The sequence below is a fragment of the Lepisosteus oculatus genome, chromosome 19, assembly GCF_040954835.1.
Source record: "Lepisosteus oculatus isolate fLepOcu1 chromosome 19, fLepOcu1.hap2, whole genome shotgun sequence".
Taxonomy (NCBI): Eukaryota; Metazoa; Chordata; class Actinopteri; order Semionotiformes; family Lepisosteidae; genus Lepisosteus; species Lepisosteus oculatus.
This window is the reverse complement of record NC_090714.1, coordinates 13,503,922-13,518,373: the sequence shown is the minus strand read 5'-3', so window position 1 is coordinate 13,518,373 and position 14,452 is coordinate 13,503,922. Positions and strand designations below refer to the sequence as shown.

Genomic DNA, 14,452 nt, shown 5'->3' with positions numbered 1-14,452 from the left:
GCCTTGTCACAGGTTTTGGGCAGTTTTATCCGTGCTCTTTTACGACATCGGCAAAAAAATCTGTCTCCTTTGAAAACAAATGCAGATCATTTTAAAATCCTCTTAAGTTACAAGAATGCTTATACTGACACAGACCTACTCTAGTTTTGCTTCCTTTCCTTATTGTGGTGAGTGTTTCTGCCTCTCAGCAGCTATGGAGGAACAGGCAGCAGATCAGGATATGCTTAATCCTCAGAAAGGCCCTTCAGCTCTGCTGCCTCACTGGAAAGCTTTTTTTCTACCTCCACACATTTCATCCAAGTCCTGGAGTTGGTCTGTATTTTATGATAAGCTGCTTCTGTGAGGTCAGAATGCAGAGGAGAGCCTTACCAATAAAGGGAGCTGTGGTGCATTTCGGGCAAATATGCATCATTGTTTCATCTGCCCTGCTGCCATGTCTAGTTCTTTTACACCAGTATTTATCAGACTGACCTCAGAATATTTAGTGAGACTTATGTCCACATCTGTTCCTCTTCACTACCTGCTGAGCTGAAAAATGCAGCCGTGTGATGTGACTTTGAAGCAGGTCTGCTGGCCCCGAACAGCCCCTAGATTCATCGCAATGTGCCCATGAGGGCCAGGGTACGTCTGCTAATGATCCCGGAGGTCATGCTCTGTGTCTTTGACTACATTCATCCCATTTGCCACAGGAGAAGGGTTGGCATTGAGGACAATAAAGATATGGAGGATAGAATTCTACAGCTGAATCGATAATACAAAGTTTAATGAAGAAGGGTAGAGTGCAATTCTTCCATATACTGTACATTCATACAACAGTAACTAAGATCACATGCTATTACATTTTGCTTGGCATTTTCATTAATACTTTGCATTAATATCTCATCAGTGAATATAAGCAATATTCATACTTCAAATGTGAAGGGAAGGCCTAGCTCCATGCAATGACTCTGAACTAGCAGACATTTAATAGGCTGGTGTCGAAGGAAATCCTGTTTCTGCAGACTGAACGTCTTAAAAACCATTAAAATTCAGGGTGTCTGTTCATAGAATTAAAGACAATGGAACAATCTAATTGCATCTGAGTGAAAATGTATCCCTCAGGCTGTCGCGGTGATGATTACGATTACTGAGATCTTCTGGTATTAAGGTATCTTGCTTTCTTCAGGAGGATTCTTTCATTACTTTCCTAGGTTTAACTAGGTAGCTTATTTGCCTAGAACTTTTAGATTTGGCATTTTAAATTTCTGGTATATACAGTATGAACAGTACTAGTTCAGGTGGGGATCTGCGTCAGCATGCGTAGGCTACAAAGGAACAAGTAATAGGTTTATTCCAGGCTGAATAGAGAAGAAGGAAAACACAAAATTTCGACCATGGAGCCTTCTTCAGGTGACGCAGCTCCCAAGGCTGAAAACGTTGTTTTCCTTCTTCTCTTTTCTACCTGGAATAAACCCATTACTTGTTCCTTCATGTACAGTACTATATGTGTATTTCATTTTAATTTGGTCCGATAAGGAAATATTGCCCATTTTCGACTCGAAAAGAAACGTATTTCTGTAGCATTTGCACTTGAATTTCATGAATGGTTCAAGAATACATCAAGCCACAATGTGGGGCTTCACCTGCATCTGTCTGTCCAAGCCATCCCTCAGACTTATCCTGGGGCTTGTCGGTAGAGCAGATTCACAAGAAATCGCCTGAACCGCATTTTGTTTCTTGAGCTTGCAGTGACAGATCCATGCTTCTGACTTCCACAATTCAGTTACTGCAATCATGCCATGGGTGTTATCGTACTAAAACCAGCGACACAAGGCGGGCGGTGATTTCTGGTGAGGGTGGCAGTGGACAGCCCGTGGGAGACCAGGTAGTGACCTCTGGGAGACCAGATTGTGACAAGCAGGGTAATGGGGACAGAGGCTGTAGGAGCAGGAGCCGGTGCCCACAGTGCTGGCCTGATGCTGGAGCCTGCAGCAGAACCATGTGCCTCTCTTGCTGTTTTCACATCGGTGTCATTGATAGAAGCAGAACTTGTGTTTAATAATACAATTTGCGAATACCATTACGGTACTCGGTAGGAGCAGTGTGGACTCATGAATAATGAAAAAGAGTTTCGATTATCACTCTTGAGTCTTTCAGTACGAACAGACCCAGGAGATGACTGGCAGTTCTTCATGCTGGCATTGAGGTTTTAAATGCTTTCATAATGGCGCACGTTGAGACTGACAAACCGATTCTCGGATCGCTTCACAGCCAGTGTGTTAGTTCGGCGTCGCTCTTTTTTCCCCAGCAGTGTGAACGGGGTTCCCTGAAACCGGGAGCTTGTTAGCAATTCGGTGTGGATGGATCGGCTGGAACGAGCCCCGCCTCGCTGCACAGCAGCCGGTCTCTCTTCCGCTCGGCACTGTGGCCCGGAAACCCGACTCCCTCTCAGTGGGCAGTCTGGCAGCTGGATGAGTCGTAGCTCTGTTTCTGAGCTGTTTGATCCACTCCAGGTGTCCGACCAGGGCAGCGGACTGGAAAAGAGCCGTGTGTCAGTTCGGCCCCTTGGACACAGCTGTGCGCTGAGTGTGAATCTTGTCCGGCCTGAGGCTGTGGGAGTTTCTCTTGCCTAATTCCATCCAAAACAGTGCCTTTTCCCTCCAGGTCTTGTTCTTCCTGGTCAGACTTCATTTTGTGTGACGTTGCGTGGTATAAAACCAACATGTCAAGAAAGGGGCTTCTGTGACCAGTTGACTTGCAATATTCTTTAGTAGTATCTGCCGACGCTAAAGATTTCAGGAAGGATTTAGGTCATGTACACAACAAATGCTTCGCCAAGTCGCCTAATACTTAGGAGGGTGTTAGTGCCCACGTTAACACTGCAATTTTTACAAATTTACCAGCTTCTGGAGACAGCACTATGCAGTTAAAATACTCACTTTAGCACACATATTGCTTCTGATATTGTCTGTTACCAAGTAATTTTCAGATTCTTAGATGTTTGCTAATAAGTAGTGCTTAACTAAGTTGATTTGCATTGCTAGGATCAAGTAATCTGGCTCTCTGTAAATGTAAATGCAAATCATAAAGTAGAAACTACTGTATGGTGCTTAGGTTAGTTGTGTTCATAGTCACTTCAACAATTGTGGTATCCCAGTACCTTGAGCATGACTGAGCTAAGGTGTGTGTTGCTGATATCATCAAGGTGTGGCATTCAGCTCCTGTTGTGTGCCTCTCTCTCCTACTGGAGAGCTCTTTGTGACATCGGAGACGGTAATGAATTTACAGCAGTCATTCGCATGTCCTGCCTTCTTGCTCAGTTAAGCGTGGTCTTGTACTGCTGTTAAAAACGCACCATGCTGCTGCACCAAACTACAGAACATGCTGCTGTCTCGTCCCTTCTGTCTCTGGCCAAGATCCAGCCCACGATAGCTAAATGTTCTTAGAAGTGTTGACCACATTGCCAACGCAGGTAAGACAAACGATTTAGTGTGAACGATAAGTAATTCCTCTTTGCGTCACACACTGAAATATATAAAACACTGTCTTGCCCCTCGGCAATCATGCTGAGCAGAAGAAGAGGTACAAAAAGCAGCCCTTCACACCCTCCTCCACAGTATTCTGTTACATGTGCTGTCATATTTTTTTAGCTTACTGGCTGTTTGTTCATTAAATACTCTGTATTGCGAGGCCTAGACATTCCTTCATGATGCTTTCTGTTTTCTTAAGGAAGTGTTTGTGAAATTAGCTGTCAATCACTAAAGAAAAAATAGTGTTGAGAAGTTACTGGACTTCTTAGCTGACATGGTGTAATACTAGCACATTTTATATTTGCTTATTTATACCACTACTGTTGGAAGAATATATAACTTTACGTCTTTTGTGTTGCACCCTATAGTTCTGGAAGTTAGCTCCCAGGGCAGTTGTTTAGGAGGCCAGGTTTAGCTGCAGAAGTTGTTTGCAGTTGGCAGCCTTCTGGAGCTGTTCGAGTCCAAGAAACGCGCTGTATCTCCCCTCAGTAAATAATTGTTCTAAATTCTGACTTCCACATAAACACTCTGGGACTAATTTTGGACTCTGGTGTACGTCAGGATGAGGTCACAGCTCAGGGTATTAGGAATAAAGTCAATTTGTTTTTTTTAAAAGCAGCTAAAGAACAGAACATTTCTTTGGAAGGAAGCCAGAAGACGACTGTGTTAGCTGTTTGTAGAGCATTTTCACCAGTTCTTTAGGTTTTGATATACCACAGCGAGGAATTTAGTAACAGACTTTTCTGCATGTTGAGCTGCACAACAATTAAATGATGGGTTGATTCCTCCTTATGAAAGAGTCCCTTTTTCTGCTAATCCAAAACCAGATCTTTACTTCTACAATGTGAAGGTGTGTCAAGTTTCACTGGTTTTGTTTGCCCTGATGATAGTGGAGGTCAGGGCTGCATCAGTGGGCTTCAGAGAAACCAGTCCAGAGGCCTGAAGATGGTTGTGGAGCTCAAACCTGGGTTTACTTTTACTGTTTATTTTCGTATTAAAAAGATTCATTTCATTATTTCCTAGTCCTCTCTGGAAATGGTTACCGAGTTTTCTGTTGTTTCTGCGCTCTGCTGGTTAATTCCAGAATTAAAATGGTTTGTGATGTTTCATCTTATCAGGAGTTCTGGGCAGAAGCCTATTGCAGTCCTGATAGAATCTAAATGCAGCAAATGTGCTGTGTACCAGAGTCTAATTGGCTTCTGGAATAATGGCTCTGAAAAGAGTATTGATCACATTAAGGATGCTTTTATAAGTATGGCATTCCATAATGGCACTGTGCATTGCTTTAAAATGTCTGGGCAGGCTCTCTCAAGCAAGACGGCAAATGCTTATTAGTGTTACATATATACAATTACAGTACTTCAGATTCTAGCTATCCTTCTAAGAAGGAGTATTAAAAATACACGAGTGGTATCAGGTTTACACCTTTTATATTTATACGCAGAGTACACCAGCTACTGTACATGAGTGCCAAATTCTTTCTTTTCAAATTTCATATTCCTATTTAAATTCTGTAACCAGTAAAGTAAGGGGAATGAATTGGCTGTTGTTGGTTGGTGTTCCACCGATTGTGTAGGTGGTCTCTGAGGCAGCCCCTGGAGGTTACAGCCTGCAACTCTGTCCTGTATGAACAGGGAATGCAGTCAAACTCTGTGCAGACATGGCTGTCATGACAGGGTTAATGCAAGAACTGCAGAGACTTGCTCTTGCACAGCTGTGCTCTGTCCCTGTCACCAAGGATATCTGCCCTCCACAGAGCATTACAATGTGCCTGTCTAGACAGTAGCAAAGCCTGATGTCACTGTTAAAAAAAAAAAAACGACATGCAGTGTTTCACAGGCTGCTGGTACTGAACCCCCAGATCAACTGATAGCTGTAATGGGAGGATATATTTCCTTTGCATGACATGCTTAACAAGCTCATTTAGGAAATTAACAGGATGAGTAATAACAGCATTCCCCTATTGTCTGGGGTGACACAAGGACACGGGTCCTTGATGGTTTTACAAAGCCTTCAGAAACATCCCCCTGAAATGCATTTCAGCTCTGTGGTCAAAATCCCTAGTGGTGTGGAGCAATAAAAAAGAAATCACCTTTGAGGTTATAATTAAGCTTCATGTTCTGAAGTGAACAGACTGAATATTAATATACATCACAGGGCAGCTAGTTTGGAAAATCGGGGGAAAAAATGTATGAAAATACCACCTAAACAAATGGCTTCATCCATTAGAAGTGAAAAATCTAGGAATCTGGTGGCCTTAACCCAGTTACTGTAATGAAATTTGAAGCAAGACTGGGTTAGACTGCCTGGTTACTGTCAACAGTAATCAGGCAGTATTGTGTATTGTGAATATGAGCTTTATCGGGTGAATGAGGCTCTTTGGAGACATTAGAAAGTCCTTTATCTCCAAAGCTCATAGAGTAAATGGAGTACATTTAGGCCCTTCCTGAGCAACTTTACAAGCCTGAGGAGCCGTTGTTAGCTTGGGGGCAGTAGTGGCCAGATGAAGTTAGAAAAACTTGTTTTTCGGAATACTTAACCCAAATCAAATATAGAATATTGCTTAACGTTTGTAAGGTGTGGTTTCTGAGGCTGTGGAAAGCAATCCCTGGAAGACTATTCATGTAGTTTATTTAACTTCCTTGTCTTCTCCCCAGACATCATGGCTGACAAAGAGGCAGAGAAGCACATTGCGGACGAGGAAGAGGAGACCGAGCTGAATTACCAGCCTCCGGCGCAGAAGTCCCTGCAGGAGATCCAGGAGCTGGACAAGGATGACGAGAGCCTGAACAAGTACAAGCAGGCGCTGCTGGGGTCCGGCCCAGTGGTGGCAGGTGAGGGGAGGGGGTGTACCTCGGGAGAGTGGGGCGCGCCTGTGTCAAGTGTTTGACCTCTTAGGTTCTGCAGCACCTCAACTTGACAAAATAGGAGAGCTCATCCAGAAAGTTGGTTCCCTTTCTTTATTACCTGCGACGCCTGGTTCATCCTCTCCCAGGAGGTGGAACTTACTGACACTCTTCATCACAGTCGTGGGCTACAGCCTCCCTGGTGAAAGGTGGTGGTGAAACAGTGGGCTCATCTTCCTCTGGCGCAGCACATAACGGAGGCTCTGCTCTCTTCCTGGACAGCAGAGGCTCAGCCCCAACTGGAATCCTCTGCTTCCTGGGTTTTTTCCCATATCTTCTCCCAATCTTTCAGGTGACTGAGGGTGGCAGGTAATTTCCCATTGCCCCCTTGGGAATGTGGTCCAGATAGGAATCTCGCATCTTGTCTGTCTGCAGCTATAGAAAATAGCAAGTGCGTGAACCGAAGAGGGGGGGCATCACCATAAGCTGGTTATCGCACCTGAAACCCATGGGGAAGAATGATCACTGTGGCACAATGTCAAATACTTGATATATGGCATTCCAGTGAATAGACCGCCGCACTGTTGAAATTGCCCCTATAATGAATCAATGGAATTGAAAGCTTTTTTTCTGTCGGGTTATGATGATGGATGGGTTTGTATAAAGTGTATATAACACAACTCTGATTCCCCTGGGGCTCCTGTCAGCATTTCCCCTGCCTGCTGCCATTTTGCTTTGTGCTCTCATCAGAGTGTTTTCCCTCTCAGACCCTGCTCTCCAGACTAAAGGAGTTCAGATCCGCGCAAAATAATAACCGTAAATCCCCCTGCGGCGAAAGACCGCACACTCCTGGTCTGCGAATCACAAATCCTTCTGAGCTTTTGCAATTTCCTAATACAACGGGAAAAACCTAGTTTGAAATTCGAATTCGTATTAAACACATTACTTTTCCTTACAGAACTCCTCATATTAAGGTTCCTCATTAATACTCTTACAGCAGTGGGATACAAACATTGTCATCTTAACAGGGCATTTGATTTTCAAACAGAATGAAGTTCTCTTTCAAAATAATCTGCCGATGAGTGATCTAATGAAGTCCAGGACTGTTCTTTTCAACCACCAAGGGCAATTGCTTTGATCTATTTCAAAGTGTGAGGCTGCAATATTCTGCAGAGACTCTTTGGTCTGCTCTAGAGCAGCACAGGAAAATGCAGACTACTCATTCAAACGTTAGGGTTCACAGTGATGCCAGCGTGTTTAATTAACTCTCATTGCTCTTCATTGAGCAACTAAAACCATTAGTTTTAGTTAAGAAAGAGCTTTTAAAATAGCTGTATAATCCTCTTAATTAATGTGCACTGAAGATGTGCAAATAAGCGGCTTTTTGTTTGCCAACACAGGCTGCTCGTTGGCTGTTTAAGAGGGGAGAAATTTAAATTGGAACTCCCCAAACCTGAATTCATAGGTCACTGTTAAATTACATTTTCAAAACAATATCCATTACGATCGATTAATCCGGTTATTTGTTAAATCAAGTACTTTATACAGAACATAATCTGTATCCTATTCAGCCCTCAAAGAAGCTTTCTTTAAACAAATAGATTAAATGGTTAATTCACCAATAGGCTTTGCTAATGTGTTTAAAAACGGATAACCTGTACGACTAATTGGGTTGGGGCTCCTCTGGACCAGGATTGGACACCCCTGCTGTAAATATTGATGAACCTTCATTTACCATTGAAATCAGTGATGGGTTTACACCCTTACTTAGACATTTTGCTTAAAGATGGTTTTCTTTCAGAAACATTTTTTTTTCCAGAAATACCAGTGGTAACTGTACAGTACTCCTGCAAGTTGCTTACACTTTGCACACCTGTAGCTGTGGTCTGACTGCTCCATGGGGCCAAGAGGCTGAAACGTAGCTCTGTCTTGTGGCTGTTTCTGCAGCAGTAGTGCATGTGAGGTGATCCCGAGATCAGACCTTGTTTGATAGTGTTGGATTCGCTCTGCACGCAGGATTTTCTTGTGTGAGGAGACGTACCTGTTATTTCACAAAGAAACTGACAGGCTGAGCAAACATACTGTTGTCTCGCACATATTGAACTCTGTGAAAGAATCAAAAAGTTAACACTAAATCTATTGATCCTAAAATGTGTGGCTCTCCAAATGCCATTTAGAGGAGGTGTTTTCAAATGTAAAAGGTGCTTGTTAAAAATAAAAGAGGAAGCAGATTAGACACCGAGAGAATGGACATATCATGAGGAGGGACGTTGAGGAAGTAACAAAGAGGGTAATGGAATTTGAGGTGGAAGGTAACGGAGGAAGAGGCAGGCCTAGAAAGAGATGGATGGATTGTGTGAGAAAAGATATGGAGGTATGTGAAGTGAGTGAGGAAGATGTGCTCGACAGAGACAAGTGGAGAAGAGCAACCAAAGCAGCTGACCCCAGGACAGTCTGGGACTAAGGCTGTGAGGAAGAAGAAGAAGAAGAAGAAGAAGAAGAAGAATCACTCTGTCAGTCTGATTTCCAGGAGGCCTTCAAATCTTCACTGAACTGCTCTGTGACTCCTTGCATCTCTGCAATTACTATTAAGAACTTTGTTTACACACTTTCTTGTTTAGAGATCTAGTGGATAGCTTGAAAGTCACAGCAGGTTTATTCTAAAGATGCGATTTTATGCAGATATGCAGTTTATTTCTTGCATCAAATTATTAGAAATGTTAAGATTTCAATTAGTGTATAATGGCATTTTATAGGCTGTACATAAAGTATTTGTGTTGCTAGTCTCTTTCTGACGGAGCTACAGCCCTGCAGCCTCGCTGTCTTTATGAATGGGAGCGGAACTTGCTCAGCGGTGCAGAGCCTCCCATCTTTCAGTTGCACCCAGGGGCTTTCAAGTTTGCCTTAATTTCCAGCTCTGTGTGTAGGAGCATTTTATTATTCACAGGTCTGGTCTTTATATGCAGAGCAGAGTGCAATGATTTCCCTCTCAGGCATTTTAACCCAAGAGGACTCCCTGAGGGGGGGAATCATACTGCAGAACAGACCAGCGCTTATTAGGCGTTTATGAATTTTTCAGCTCTGCTTTGGAAATTGCTGAGCCCTACGAGAAAGATATATAGATCAATTTCATCTAAAGGAGTTTTTTTTTATTGGATGGTGGAGAAACGGTGTCAAGTGCTCCGGCAGAATTACTGGGGTTAACAGGAATTTACGCCCTTCTGACGGAGGCATGTTCAAAAGATGGCGGCCGTGATTTATTTTTAACTTTTCTTCCCTTTTCGACATTACTTTCATTTTGCTGCATTAAACAAAACATAAAAAGCTTTCTCTTGCCAATACTCATTCGTCATTCCGCTGCAAAGCTGAGCCGGCAAGCCCAGTCATTTCCATATTAGCTGAAGCTTTCTAGAAGGCCAAAAATACAGTCCATATACCTTACAATTGACGTTGAAATAATTACAAATCTTTAAATATGCATCAGATTCCCTGGCAAGAAGTCACTGAGGGCCACATGTGGGAAAATTGCACCTCTTGGGCAAGCTCTCTTCCATGTTTCCCTTGACTGGAGGACAGACACTACTACTCCAGTGGCTGTGTGCTAAACTGGGATGAAGACTGAGCCTTATGAACTGTCAGTGCTGGACAAGCAGTTCAGGAAAGCTCATTGTCAGTGATGGGTGCATGTACAGTTGTGTAGTCCTGGACACTCCACTAAAGAAAGGGTGTTTGTGCTTCTGACTGAAAGCTGCCACCTTCTCCCTCACGCCAGCAGTGTTGTGCATCGAGGCCGAACAGAGAGCTGTAGCACAATAGTCTAATGAAAAAATATGCCTTTATTTTGTGTCCAAAAACCAACAGATTTAATTCCACTTTTCACATGTCTGAGAAGATTATTTTACTGTGCCTTAAATTTATGTCACAGGTGAATGTCTTCTGTTTTTCATTTGTAATCTATTCGAGCTGGGTAGTCCACTTGTCCAAATGTAAAACATTACAATGAGAAGTTTACAGTCCAGTGAATTTTTATTTTATGGAAGAGTGCATATGCCTATAGTCCAGGCTTGTTATATTTCAAACTGCCATGTTACCATGGCAGGCTGTGTGTATTTAAAGGCTTCTTCTAATAAACATTTCCATTTACAGATCACTGAGCAATTGGACAGATTTTTCGAAGCTGTCCACAGCCTGAAGGAATTGTGGAATAGTTACTGTACCTCAGTATGGCCTCCCTGTTCTGACCTCTTTCAGGCAGAACAACAACAATTTGACAACTGCGTTTTTGCAAGTGGCAAACCGATGTAATTCGGTGCTCTTTCCAGACCTGTTTCAGTAGACTCGGACCTCATGCTATAAAAAAGATTAAGTCTGGTTGAAAATAAATGGAATTCTTCTGATAGACTTTTGTTACACATCTGGATATATTCAACAGCTCTGATGCCTTCCTTTTATTGTTTCATTGCCTTGACATTATTGTGCCAACCTCATTGTCCTCCTTCCCTTCCCAGACCCCACTGTGCCCAACGTTGAGGTCACAAGGCTGACGCTGGTCTGTGGTCAGGCTCCGGGACCCATCACGATGGACCTGACAGGTAAGACAAGCCCAGCACCCCCCACTCCATGGCTGTACTGGGTCACAGCTCGGCTCCGAGTTCTCCTTCTGCAGATGCACGTTAAGAAACGGGCATGACTGGAGCTCTCCGAGTGTGAAAGGCCTGGAGGACAGCTGCAATGCCTTTAGGAAATAGGAAGTGAAGGCATATTTTAATGACAGTTTTTACATCCTGTCGTACACAAAATGTAACGCAGAGAGTGGCGTGCTCCGGTTAAATGCTTAGTAGCTTGTGCAGAAAATGTTCAGCAAAGCCTCATAAGGGAGGCTGTAGGTTATAAAAGAGATGGATGTGTTTGTTTAGTGGATGCTGTGTACAAAAGGTCCCGGTGGGGCTGTATTGCAGTGTAATTGCCTCTCATCGTGCAGGATGATGTCATCCCCTCCGAGGGCTGCCCGCGTCGTGCAGACCCGAATCCGGGGGGAGGTGAGGGGGGCGTCTAGGAATAAAGGCGTAAACAGAGAGGTGGGGGTCGCTTCTGTTTGGGGAAGGTGGGGTGAGTGGTGTGGAGCGAGGGAGGGCTCTCAATACCAGCACCTTGACTTGTTCTGTATGTGACACAGCGGTGTCCACAGTTGTCGTAAGAAGGTCACGCTGTTGCTAGGTGATGGAGCGATTCTCTGTGGGCCCATCAGGGAGGGCCGGCAGCACCGGGTCATTACTCCTCCGGACAGGGGCCTTCACCCACAGCTGCTCTACTGACAGGAGGCGGAGGGGCGGCGTGTTCATTCTCTTTCTTATGAATAGAATTAGGTTGCTCTCCAGTCGGCAGCCATTTCCCTTAATCATGTTCAGCTACACTCGACATGGTAACTGTGATTCTTGTTGATCGCAGTCAGCTCTTGGAAAGAGAAGTACTTTCTCCCTGCGGGATCGTTGTGCTGCTCGCCGCTACGTGCGCTTGCATGTGAACTATCTGAATCTGTCTCTACGAAGTCGTTCTGGAGTCTGGGGGAAGCGTCTCGGGGCCTTCTCGGTCAGCGCTCAGAGAAAAGATGCCTGCCAGCGCAGAGGAAGTCATTCCTGTGGTGGCTTTTCCAATTGGCCCTTACCTATCATGGCCTCCTAATAATCCCCATCTATGAACTGGCTTCATCACTCTGCTCTCCTCCCCACTGATAGCTGGTGTGTGGGGAGCGTTCTGGCGCACTATGGCTGCTGTCGCATCATCCAGGTGGGGCTGCACACTGGTGGTGCTGGAGGGGAGTCCCCATTCCCTGTAAAGCGTTTTGAGTGGAGTGTCCAGAAAAAGCGCTATATAAGTTTAAGCCATTCTTAATTATTATTATATACTGCTGCAGGAACCCCTGTGCATGGTGACCACTGAACAGTGAGCAAGAATACTCTGCTTGCTTCTGTGTTGCCGAAAGCAAGGCGCATAAGCTACCAGGTTGATGAATGTGATTTAATCATTCTGCTGTTCTTTATACTCCAGGATTTTAAGGCCAAGTCACTGTTCACTCTACTGTCCCTGACAATACTGTTTTTACACTTCCTAGGGCATGATCTGCACTTGTTTTCTAATGGCAGTAGTCCATTGCTGTTTGTGGGGCTTTATAGCATATATTAGGCCCCAGTATGGCAAAAGTTGTTTAAATTATTTTTTTTATGATGCAAAACTGTGTGCCTTTCAGCTGTACAGTGTGTTCTATTGCACCCACAGTGAGTTCAGGATATAAGAGTGAGTATTGCAGAGAAGTCCTGGGTCTGATCTGGAAGCTGTCGGCGCAGCTACTCTGCAAGGAAGTGAAAGTGCAGGCCCACAGTGAAAGATCATCAGAAAGGTTTCCCTTCCCTCTGTTCTGAATGCCTGTTGACCTGTTGTGTTGGGAGATTTAGGCTGAAGAGACTTTAACCATGAGATTCAGCATTCAGAAGGGCACAATTCTCCCCATAGCAACTCTGTACATGTTTCATATACACTGTATCAATTGTGTTATTGCAATTTTTACTAGATGAACACTAAATGTAACTAATTGTATGGGCTTTGCTTTGCCTAATGTAATAACAGTGTTATTCTAATTTCTATTGTGAGCATAACAAGCTACAGTTTTTATACTTTATAATTACAGTAATCATCCAGATTACCATCTCACTGAATCTCTTTCACTTTTTATACTGTATATGAACATTTCTTTCCAGTTTTTGTTTTCTTTGAAGGTAATATTAGATGGTACTATGGTTGTTGTCTTCAGTATAGTTGAAATGTATTTTGCTTCAGACCACAGTTTTCTCTTGCCGTGCGAGTCCAGTCCATGGATCATGTTGATAATCAGCAGATGAAGACACTGAAGCGAACCTCACAATTTCACAACTGACAGTGACGAATTGCAGTTTTGTTAAGCTCGGGGCGTCGCTGTGCCTCAGCATCTCCCTGCCTTTGTTCATTTCCAGGGACTGTTTCAGGAGAAGCACTGCAAGGCCACATGCCCAGTCTGAAGAGGCGCTAATGCAGTCTCTTTACCCTGTCAAAGGCACAGAATCCTGTGGTAAATGCAGTGAAAGCCAGCAACCCTAGAGAGCTGACCAGAATGCAGATTTGAGATTAAGAGTGAACGATTTAATCATGCATATTCTCAGATATTGCCTAACAGCCTCTTTCAGAATATTCAATGGGAACCTGCACTCTCACTTTGCAAGGAGTGTTTAAATGTGCCCGGTTGGAGCTAAAACCAGTAAAAAATCTACAGTCCTTTTGTACAAAATCTGTAAAATAAGCCTGTAAGCAGCTGGAATTGCACTGCAGTTGGGTTACAGTGGGTATTCTCAACATGTCGGTGTAGGTACATGTTGCGGACAAGGGGACCTACCTCCTCTCAGTGTCCCAGGAGATGATGTGTTGTGGAGAATGGCATCCTGGATTCGATCTGTCCTGCGTGGCGCAGTCAGGTGCTGCAGACCACAGGGGTCCAGAAGCAGTCTGACCTGCCGCCGGGCCAGGAGGAGTATTGTGGCGGATGCTGCAATTTAAAAACCTTCGAGGACAATTTGGTCAAATGCACGTTCTTGGAGGGACGGATATAAACAGAACTTTTGACAGAACGGGATCTGTACACTCAAGGGATCAGTCAAGCTAGGAGAGTTATAAATAACAGGGGAAACAGATGCTTCTTTGCAGTAGCTGTGTATGTAGAATACATCCTGTACTGCAGGGAATGTGTACCCTTGTTTGCTGTATCCCTTTAACAAATATTTGTTTAAATGCAGTTTATTTAAAACGATACACTCCTAAAATATACATGCACAGTAAATATACATGTAGTATGTGTTGAGTGAGAGTCGTCCTTAAAGAGCAGTTAGCGACTTTCTAGGCTGACCCATTTTAACAAGTAGAATTCGTTGCATTAATGAACTATCCTGGGGGACTTCTTATTTTCAGTAATGCATTCAAGTGAAAGTGGGAGGGGGGAGAGGCTGGCAGATCTCAAATTAGCTCTCATCACTTTATGCAAATATCCTGTTTGGCGTACCGCTCTGATCTTTC

At 43.8% G+C, this 14,452-nt stretch overlaps 1 protein-coding gene and 1 long non-coding RNA gene across 5 annotated transcripts in view; one reads left to right on the top strand and one right to left on the bottom strand.

Moving 5' to 3' along the window:
• arhgdig (Rho GDP dissociation inhibitor (GDI) gamma) overlaps window positions 1–14,452 on the top strand; it is a 28,683-nt gene that overhangs the window by 9,151 nt on the left and 5,080 nt on the right. For all 4 annotated transcript variants that reach the window (XM_015360525.2, XM_015360526.2, XM_015360524.2 and 1 more), the window contains exons 2-3: window positions 6,167–6,343; window positions 10,864–10,947. In XM_015360525.2, the coding sequence (XP_015216011.1) occupies window positions 6,172–6,343; window positions 10,864–10,947 (256 nt within the window). In that variant the 5' untranslated portion in view covers window positions 6,167–6,171. The remainder of the gene's footprint in view (window positions 1–6,166; window positions 6,344–10,863; window positions 10,948–14,452) is intronic.
• Window positions 13,016–14,320, bottom strand: LOC138224207 (uncharacterized). The gene is made up of 2 exons (XR_011182562.1): window positions 13,779–14,320; window positions 13,016–13,433 (listed from the first exon to the last, which is right to left on the bottom strand). It is a non-coding gene; the product is annotated as an uncharacterized lncRNA (long non-coding RNA).